General features: G+C 40.0%; 2 protein-coding genes across 2 annotated transcripts in view; one reads left to right on the forward strand and one right to left on the reverse strand.

Annotated features, from left to right (window-relative positions):
- Positions 1–805: 805 nt before the first annotated feature.
- LOC105264035 (kinesin-like protein KIF20B) lies at positions 806–5,762 on the reverse strand. Its single transcript, XM_011300609.1, has 2 exons — positions 5,625–5,762; positions 806–5,181 (listed from the first exon to the last, which is right to left on the reverse strand). Exons 1-2 carry the CDS (start codon positions 5,652–5,654, stop codon positions 934–936), a joined length of 4,278 nt encoding a protein of 1,425 aa, XP_011298911.1. The 5' UTR covers positions 5,655–5,762; the 3' UTR covers positions 806–933.
- Positions 5,763–8,815: 3,053 nt separating this feature from the next.
- LOC105264056 (odorant receptor 43a-like) overlaps positions 8,816–10,292 on the forward strand; it is a 2,098-nt gene continuing 621 nt past the window's right edge. Inside the window, exons 1-4 of the mRNA XM_011300631.1 lie at positions 8,816–9,125; positions 9,604–9,892; positions 9,982–10,081; positions 10,165–10,275. Of these exons, the coding sequence (XP_011298933.1) occupies positions 8,816–9,125; positions 9,604–9,892; positions 9,982–10,081; positions 10,165–10,275 (810 nt within the window). The remainder of the gene's footprint in view (positions 9,126–9,603; positions 9,893–9,981; positions 10,082–10,164; positions 10,276–10,292) is intronic.

The raw sequence follows: 10,292 nt of genomic DNA on the forward strand, positions 1-10,292 counted from the left end.
GAAAATCAGTATTGAACTGTAATGAGACAATCCCGCCGGTATCTCATTACACACTAGATAAAGGGACCCTAGATAACCTTGAATCTAGAGAATTAACAGATGGCGGTTTTTTCGAAAATGTTCAGTCAATGAAAATCAATCAATTGACATCGATAACGCGAATAATTGAATAATTTTTTCAAAATAATACAAAAAGTTCTTTGAAAATCCAAAATAATTTCAATAATTAATAATCATTAAGGGAGGGAATGATAACGTTACTTTATGCGTCACTCTTTTTTCTCATTTTTTCATTCCTGCTAATTCGTAATTTCTGCTATATCGTAAGCTTAGGACTGGATCCGTAGCCCTTCTGACGTAACAGGGGAGGGGGTAAAGCGCTCTATAAATTATCTACGAAATTCTACAAGAAAAACTTCATAATTAAAAAAAAAAGACTGAATCTTAAAGCCCGAATGGACTTTCTGGAAAAGATAATTTACTCCGAAATTGGGACTTCTAACTACTCCGTCAATTAATAGTTTTTTCCGATAATTGTTAGCTAGCGGCCTATTTGTTGACAACCGCTAGAATGCTAGCTAATAATTATTGAAAAAAAACGATTAATTGCCAAAGTAATTAGGAATCCGAATTTCAGAGTAAATTATCATTTCTAGATAATCCACTCGAGCCTTAACTAATCCTGCAGAGAATAAAATAAAAATTTGACATCAGTAATTACGATATCTGAATTCATTTTTATATAAATTGAGAATGAAGTTTAAAATACTGAAATTGAGATAGGCCTATAACCAGATAATTTATTTAAAAAAATATAAAAATGAAAAATACTTTTTACAACATATTTTTACAATGATGATGCATACATCCCTCGATTAAATCGAGTGTATAATAAAATTAAGTAGATTTGATAACGGAAATTTGAATGTGAAGTTACTTCCTTCGAGTTCGCAGAGAACGAGTGGAGGACGGTGACGGAGATGGTGGTACCACCTCAGGTGCTAAATCAACAAGACTAGTTTCCGCATTGAAAAGTTTTTTCCTCTTCCCGGCCCTTTTTTCACTGGGAGGTGCAGCAGCAGCCGCAGCAGCAGTTCTCCTTGTAGTTCTCTTCGACTCAGATCCAGACAGCTCATAAACAGGAATATCAATTTCATCATTGTTGGGAGTCTCGGCAGGCGCTTTTTTCCCCCTCCTTGCACGCCTGCTGCTGGTAGATTTGGGTGAGGTATCATTCAAGGTAGCTTGATCATCCGAGGGGGCTCTGAACTTTGTGGTATCGTTCTCCTTCTCTCGAGGTGTCTGGCCCTGCCTGGTGAAGACCTCCTGATATCTCATCACTTCCCTCTTCTCCCTGTCGAGATTATCTTGAAGACTTCGTACCAGACCCTCATACCTGGCAATTGTCTCGTCTCGGTTTTTCTTAAAATGTTCCATCTCTGCCTCTTTCTCATCTAAACTACCGATAATACTGACATTTATTGTTTTCAAGTCTTTTATCTCTGCTGTCTGCTCGGCAATATTCCGCTGGAGCGTTGTAATTAATTTCTGCGTTTGCTCGTAGTTTTCACTTCGAGTCTCCATCAAAGTTCTTATCTTGGTTTCCAGGGCTTCGTTAGTCTTTGTGGCATCTCGGAGGGCTTCCCGTGCTTCACTCAACTCCTGAATGATCTCCTTGTGAGCCTTTTCAGTCTCCAGAGTACTGGGATCATGAGAGGCCTTGATATGAGTCTTCAACTCCTTCTGAAGCCTGACAATCTCATTATCTTTGTCATTGCCGGCCATCTCTAACTGCTCCAGGTGAGACTTCATGTGGGAAATTCGGTCCTCATTGTTCTTTAACTCCATTTCCAACTCGCTCTTTTCAGTTTGGCATTTAGACAACAGAGCATCAGCTTCTGTAATTTTCGTCTCCCGGTTCTTCATGTCTTCCAACTTTAACTCCAGCTGTTGGACCTTCTGGAGACTTTCTTTCATGGCTTGAGAATTTCCCTGATTACCCTCTTCGAGGAGCTTCAACTTGTCCTTGAGATCAGAAACCTGAGAGGCATGCTGTAATCTACATGCAGCCAACTCCTCTGTCAATTTATTATTCTCCCCTGCTCTCAATTTATCAGACATGTGGAGATTGTCGATCTCAAGCTCCATCAGGCCCAGCTTTTTTTCCCACTCCCTGATCTGAGACTCTAAATCCTCACGAGCCGTCTGGAGGTTCTCCACCTGCTTCGAGAGATTCTCCTTCTCACTCGACGTCTCCTTGAGTTGCAGTAGCAGCTGCTGGTTCTCCTCGGTGAGTCTCTTCTGGTCATTCCCATAGCTGTTGTAATTTTCCAACATGCCTTTTGCCGTCGTTAATTCATCACTCAACTCCTTAATCCTCGCAACTTGTTCCTCACAATTAGCTTTTACCGCTTCGTACTGATCCCTCATATCATTGAGCTCCCTCTGGGACAACTGCTCACCAATTTCATCTATCCTCCCCTTGGCAGACCTCAGATCTTCCTTCAAAGAATTAATTTCCTCCACACTATAAGACAATTTCTCACTCAATATTTTTTTTTCCTCCTCCAGGAGTTGTATCTGCTCCTTCAAACTCTCAATCATCTGATTATCCCCCATTGGAATGTCCCTGAATTCCAAAAAGACCTCTTGACCCTCAGAATCTCCAGTAGAATCCTCCATCGTTGGGGAGAGCATCTCCTTCTTGATAAAAGACTTCGTAGAATCTAGCTCGACAGCAATATTCCCCTTCAACATCTCCAACTGCTTCTCAAGTTTCTTCCTCAAGTTAATCTCTCTTTCAAGATGATTTTCTATTTCCTCCTTGAGCTGCGTCTCATCCCTGTAGAGAGCATTGACATCCTCGTACGCAGACTCGAGGTTTCGACACTTATCACTCTCATTTATATATTTCGCCTCCAACCTGGCAATGTTCTCCTCCTTCTCACGACAATCATTAGTGATCTCAATGTAATCGAGTTTAGCTTCATTGAGCATGTCTTTGAGATTCTTGTTTTTCTGCCAGAGAGCCGTGAGCTGCTCCTTCAGCTCAAGAATGTAAATACTACCATCGCCTTTCGCCGAGAAGTCCTCCTCCAGCGACGTCAGCCGTGCCTTCACACTCGTTAGTTCGTCTTTTAGAATAGTGGTTTCATGCTTTAAATTGTTCTTCTCCTGCTCGACCTCCATCTTCTCCGTACGCAGATCCTTTATCGTCATCTTGAGCGAGATGACCTTACCAGAAAGCATCGAAACCTGTCTTTGGAGCTCAACAATCCTCCCATTGTCTGCCTCTTCATCGTCATCATCAGCATCTGATCGTGTACTCTCTTTACAAGCCAATTTCTTCTCATAATAATCCTTCAGCATCGACAGCTGACACTCTAGAAGGTCTTCCTGCTGGTTCTCATAGACCTCCATTTTCGCTTTATAATCCTTCTGGATTTTCTCCAACATCTCAGCATAGGAATTTGCGAGTTCCTCACGTATTTGCAGATCCCTCTTGAAGTGTGATGTTTTGAGGGCTGCATATTCATGTTTCAGGCGCTCATTTTCAACGATTAATTCATCGTAGTCTGCCTGGGAAACGGAAGCATTACTCTGAGTCTCATCTGCCTCAGTAGAAGACTGCTCAGCGATTATTTCCAGGTCTGTGTCATCCCAATCTGTCACTGTCTTCGTACTCTGGGCGACAACCAGTGAGAACCTCGTCAGTGATCTTCGTTTTGGCTTCTTCGGTTGGATTACTATGTTCTTTGCGATTGCTGCAAGGTTCAGGACATGCTGGGTCTCCTCGTAAAGATTTGGAAGTGGATTGACGTTGACAATGAGAGCCATGGGCTCCTTTCCAGAGAGAGCCTGCTGGAAGAGGCGCGTTAGTTTGGACTCGCGAAAAGGCCCGAGGTGTTCTTGGCGCTGTTTCATCAGTTGCCCCTCGTAGATGGACTTTAGGCAGCGACCCAGAACCAAAAGACTCGTGTTGATGTTCTGAGCCTCCTTGAGACGATCTCCAACATTTAACGTCTTCTTCAGGCGCTCTGAACCCGCTAAATCGCAGAAGGAAAATCTGCTGAGTTCGACAGAGTCTGGACGATTTTCGTTGTAAAATTTGAGTAATGTAATGGTGAAGATACAGTGCGATCTGGAACTCCTAGCGTTGAGGACTGTTGCAGCGACTTTTAAATTACACTGGCCAGCCATTAGCACTTGATATGCTTCAGAGCCTGAATGGACGCACACGGTTTTCAGATTTTTTATAAAAGCCCTTCCTTGGCTGTCTGCAGCCAGTTTCAAGGGTATTCGACGCTTTTGGGTTTCGCTGGATAACAGGTCGTAGATCACTTCATTATAGATCTCTGCGAAGGACACCCACACTAGGTACTGGGCATCTGTTGCCTGACTTGGACGCTGAGGGGATTCTTCCTGTAGAAGCTTCTGCATTTGCCTGTATGCACTTATGTATTGGGATGAAAGGATTTTTGTTGTCGTTTCTATCTCGGTTAAACGCTCGGATGCTGTGAGACTTATTACCGCATTATTATCAACTGGCTTGTAACAAGGAGAGGTCTTTGGATTTATCTTGGAAAAAACGTATTCCAAACTCCTAGGTATTATTCCTGGACACGAAGTCGAACCCTGGAGGGTGTGGGATTTTCCTGAATTCGTTGTGCCATATGTCATGGCGATGCAGTTTCGCCCATCAAAAAATTCCACCATCTGTGGCTGAATTACCCTCTCAAACAAAGATAATTGTGTAGTATCAGGTCCAAAAGTTTCGGTGAATGTAAATTTCCGGCACACAGTATCTATCTGACTATTTTTCTTCATAGAAACGGTTGTTGTGTCAAGGCATGGGATTCGTGTGAGAAGAGTTGTAGTGTTGATGATCTCATAGGCCTCTTTCTGCTCGTCTGGCAGTTTCATTTTTCTGGGAAAAGGTTTGAGGCGTAAAAATACCTTGACTGTCTGTCTGGACAAAACATCAGGCCCCAGGGAGGTGCCATCAGAGTAGATCGACTCTTCAGTCTCATAATCAGAGGAAAGATTCTTCTTGCACTGTGCTGATGGTCCAGGACGTTGACTATATGCTAGAATGCTGGGATCTCGTCCATAGAGATATGACATTTCATTCCTCATGCCAGCACCATCAGAAGGCCTAATGGGATCCAGTAGTCGATCATCCTAGAAATTTCCAATTCCTCAATTTATTGAATTTAAGAGCTATAAAGCACAATAATCTTTACATCTCGGTTTCCAGAATATTGCAATAATCTAACGATGTGACTCTTTCTATCTACATAGATTCCATTAAATACACAATAGTCTCACCATAATCCAACTAAAGGTCACAAAGTTTTATCACCAAAATGACAAAAGCAGACGAATTCTCAACATCTCCAGATAAACTGAATCAAATTTAAAAAGTTCAACGCCATTTTGAAGGACTTGCAATATCCTAGAAATTTACACAGAACTCACGAGATATGGATTTAAATCCCTTTGTTCAGACAGGCAAAAATCTGGATTGAAATTATAAATTATTGTTTACCCCTTAAGCGATCCCTCGAATTTTATTGACGATTGTATCTCCCAAAATTTATTCAATAATTAAAAATGCATCTTACCTTTAAGACATTTTCGGTTAATTCACTCATGATTGTCAGTGGTAATCGCAAAAAATTTTCGAAATCGAACTAAACAATGTAGTAATCTTGGTGCACGGTATTTCCCTCGCAAGCTATCACGTGCCACTTGATGCGCCGCTAACCAAAGCTAACCAAATGAGCGGCTTTACGGTTTGCAAACGGTTACGAAGTTTTAAATTCTCTCAGCTGTCATTGGCCCCCCAGAAAACATGTTTAGACTTGATTCCAATGGCTAAGACCAATCACATCAGACCAAACACCTAACAACCACAAACCAGTGCCCAAATAACTCACAAATAAATTCGCAATTGAATAATCGAATTCAATCGATCAAAAATTAACCGACAGAATTCATATTTAATTAGTAAAGTAAATATTTCCTGTGTTAGCACCAGAGATTACAGACTACTCCATCAAAAATTCCATCGACAATTCCCGCCATAAATTGAAGTAAACATACTGAAGGATGTGGTGCAATCTTTTTTATGAAAATTTCCATCAATTTTTGGAGCCAAAGCCAGAGATTCCAAAACAGAATAGAAAAAGGTCTTGCATAACCTCAATATTAACGACATTCCAACTGCACCAACTGCTGCAACAAGCATCTTTAGTTTTTATCAGTGAGAATGACCGTCAAGCTCACTTCAAAAGTTTTGTAAATACGTTTGACATCACGAGAAATAAAATAAAAAAGACAACGGAGTTAATTCATCACCTGACCATCAGGTAATCAGGTAAAAAAAAAATACCTGAGATCCTCCAATGGGAGTTTGTTCCATACCATACCGAACGCAAAAATCGTAAGGACTTGTTGTTACTAAAATACTTGCAATATTTTGGAAATTTCCTCATTGAAAATTTATATTTTTCATCTTTTGTTTGAGCAAATTTTAAATAAATTGTAATAAATTCCTCTAGAAGCGTTTGCATTTTCTACAGGGACTACGTTTACACTTACCTATTGGAACTTATCAGCTATTACCGATGACAGGATTTTCGTTTTCGTTTCGATCTCGGTTAAACGCTCACATGCTGTGAGATTAATTACGTCACGATTACGCACTGGATTATAGCAAGGAGAGGATCTCATCGGACTGAAATTTCGCACAAAACGATTCGATATCAGGATCTATGAATTGACTTTCGTCAGTTTTCAGATTGTTTGCAATTAATTTGCATGTTAATTTTGTATTTTTACGTTTCAGACAGTTCTGCATAATTTCGAAGTACAATTAGAAAATGGAAAAATCAAAAAAGCAAAAAACCTCGAAGAAAACATTCTGCGGCAGATAAATACTTTATTCACTTTTAATGTGGTCTTGCGGTCGAGCTCACATGGGAAATTATACATTGTTTGATCAGGGCAATTACGCAATTACCTACGTTTGCCTAGAAAAAAATCCATGTAATTTTTTTTACTTGGAAACTTTGAAAGCTTCGCTCCCATCGGAATTGTTTTTTCTTTTACTAAGTTTTTGTTCAGTAGAAAACAGTCAATATAGACAGTATTTACAAACCTTAAAAATGAGTATCAAAAATGGTTTTCCCTGAATAACTTTTTAGAGTGTTAAATTTATGACCTGGAGAGACTCTCTAGTTTATCTATTATCGTGTACACCCTAAGGGCTTTTGTGCACAGTTGATTTTGGTAACAGAGTATTTCTCATGGTGAGATTTATGCCTTATTTAGTTGCATTTTATAATAATAATACGAACAGGTACTTAAAAAAGGAGTCGATTTGCTTAAATGTAGAAAAAAGGTACTATATCATTTACCAGAAGTTTAGAAAAGAGTGAGATTAATCAATTAATGTTGAAAATCACCTATTGTGAAACATCTGTTGTGAATAACTATAATATTTCCAACTGCTTATAATATTTGGGGAGCACCAGACTTCTTTGCGCAACCGAGAGAAAGAACCGTGCTTAAAACGCGATCCCACTACGTGTGAAGAACTCAAATAAATAAAATAATTAATAAAATTCGCCCGAGTTATCCCGGATCAGCCGAAAATTACCCCTAAAGCGGAAAACTTTCGGGGGCCTTTTGCATTAAGGGGTGTCTTGGGAAGAATTAGGGGATTTTATGAGAATTTAGAGTAAGAAAATCATTAATGGAGCAGATTAATTAGTAAGAAGAAGGTTAATTGATGTTACCCTCCATGAAGGAACTCCATTCACAAAATTTCTGCTGGATGTACAGTCTGGCTGCGAGTGCCAGCACCCCTAAGGAAGCGATCCGTGAGGTATTTCGGGTCCGTTTTAAAGTGGGACGGACAGTAGGGGTGTCCCCGACCATCGCTTCCTGCTGAATTGCCGGTTGTATTTGTCGCGTATTGTGTTCCAGATTTTTTTTTTACGTCCACGGACCCCCGGGGATGCAACCAGATGAGACTAGCTGCGATAATAGGGCTTTTGGGGAAAAGCATAAAAATTTACTTCCCTCATTCAAATTTTTCTTTCTGTCCCTCTTTCCCTTAACCCCTTTGCTAAATTATGTTTAGATCCGGTTTAGCGTTACGTTTCGGCACTTTTCGTTAGGTTCAAGTTTTCCAATTGCTGATTCCTCGACATGAGAAAATTAGTTGGGGCTCGGCGACCTTTTTAGGTCCCGATTTCTGTGTTTTTGTGTATCGGCGAGAAGGCTATAGGGCGGGAGGGCAAGGGTAGTGGGCATTTTCGGTCGATTTGAAAATGTCATGTCACAAATCAATGTGATAATTATTTCTGCATAATAGAGCTTAATGGGTTAATCGATTTTTATGCATCTCGGGGGGCTTGGTTGAAAGCTGAAGTGAGAGTTATTGTGGCAGAACGGAATTACTTCTGACATATCCTCAGTGGCATTGGCAGGGTGAATTTGAATAAGTTGCTAACAATTATTGGTGCCGTGAACGAGTGGTGGCAAGTTAAACTGGTAATAATGGTATACAAAATGACTTTATCTATATTATATTTATCTATATTATATTCAACGTGAAACAATGAAAATAAAATGATACTTTTCTAATATTCTCACGCCTCCTGCCTTTTAGAAAGATGTACACAGAGAAATGAAAAGAATATTCGCATGGAATGCAGTAGTTTTCCACATAATGGGAATATGGCCTTTGGCGCCAATAAATTGGCTATTCTACATTTGGCTGATTTACTTCGTATTGCATCTCACGATGGCTTTTGCAGATTTAGTGCTGGCTTTTGGAGATCTCGAGCAAGTTATTTCAAATCTTACAGAGACCGCGTTACAGTGTATGATAATAATGAAAATGGTGCTGATAAAGTATTCTGGTACTCTTCGAGAAACTATCATGATGGCAACGAATGAACTCATGGAGGATGCATTTTCACAATCCGCAGAGAAGAAAATTTATTTATTTTATATAACTGTTGCTAAAAAGTTTTTCAAGGTGCCGTGTATTTTCGCTATCTGTGCTACCACGGCGTACCACTGGATGCCTATGCAAGCTCAAATATACGCTGGTAATGTATTATTATTGTTTATTCCATGTATATTTCATTCGGATTTTTATTTGGCAACTGTGGAAAACTATGCCGTGCAGGCCTCCACCGACCAAGCTTCATCGAGACATAATATTGCCTGTCATCCGACCAGAAAGCTCATCTTCCTGGTCGGGAAGCGGTCAAAAAATTGTCGCCTTCTTGTTGATTTTGACTCATGCACTTCATAATGCTCGCCTTCGGCTCGGACTGTAAAGTCGCTTTCGTCAGATTTACGTTTTCCGTCCTAGGCGCCAAAAATACTATTCTCGATGATTCTTGAAAGATCAAAATTCCAATCCCCCCAACCAGACTAAAACCCGCGACACACGGGTCCTCTCATTTGGCTGAGCGATTTAACCAATTCGGCCGCCCTCGTCGGTTTTACACGCTGGTAATCGAAAATTTTGTAACGATCGAAATAATAGCAATGATAATTATTACTTATTTACCCATTCAGCTTTGACTAATCAGACAGTGCCTATGTTACTGCCGTATCGAACCCATGTGCCTATCGAACTGACGGACCTGACGACCTACATATTCATATGGATCTATCAGCTGCCAGTAATTTACCTGAACACATTTCAAATCCCAGGTGTTAGTTTGGGGATTACTCTAGTACTCAATGCCTCCGGCCATCTCGCCATATTAAAAACGAGAATACGGCGAATCGAACGGATTAATGGTGTGGTAAATGTTCAAGTTGAACTTGTTGATTCCATTCGACGTTATCTCCAAATAGCTAGGTAATCAATCAATTATCCCTACCTTCAAAATATTGTTATCCCCTACCCCATAATATTATATTGTGTTGAGTGTTATGCTCTTATGCTAGATATGTCAAATTGATCAATAAGAGTTTCCGGATTATACTTTTAGAAGAAGTAGTTATAATGACAGTCTGCACGGCATTGGGGTGCTACACTCTGCTGGTGGTGAATATCCATTTTACAGAATTTTAAGACGGTTTAATTATTTTATCAATATGAATTTTCATACTATATTCCTTTATTTACAGTATTCAGATTTATCTAACGGCATATATTTTATGGTGTTCATTGTGTATATGGTGGGAATGTTACTTCCACTATATGGATACTGTTTCGTTGGAGAATACTTAATTACCCAGGTAAATTTCTGTACCAA

Source organism: Fopius arisanus, unplaced genomic scaffold (assembly GCF_000806365.1).
Source record: "Fopius arisanus strain USDA-PBARC FA_bdor unplaced genomic scaffold, ASM80636v1 scaffold00018, whole genome shotgun sequence".
Lineage (NCBI taxonomy): Eukaryota > Metazoa > Arthropoda > Insecta > Hymenoptera > Braconidae > Fopius > Fopius arisanus.

Bases quoted from the DNA above. Each gene is read 5' to 3' on its own strand.
- LOC105264035 (XM_011300609.1), bottom strand. From the start codon at position 5,654: ATGAGTGAATTAACCGAAAATGTCTTAAAG. The intron at 5,182-5,624 runs GTAAGATGCATT...GGAAATTTCTAG, and splicing joins TAACCGAAAATGTCTTAAAG to GATGATCGACTACTGGATCC.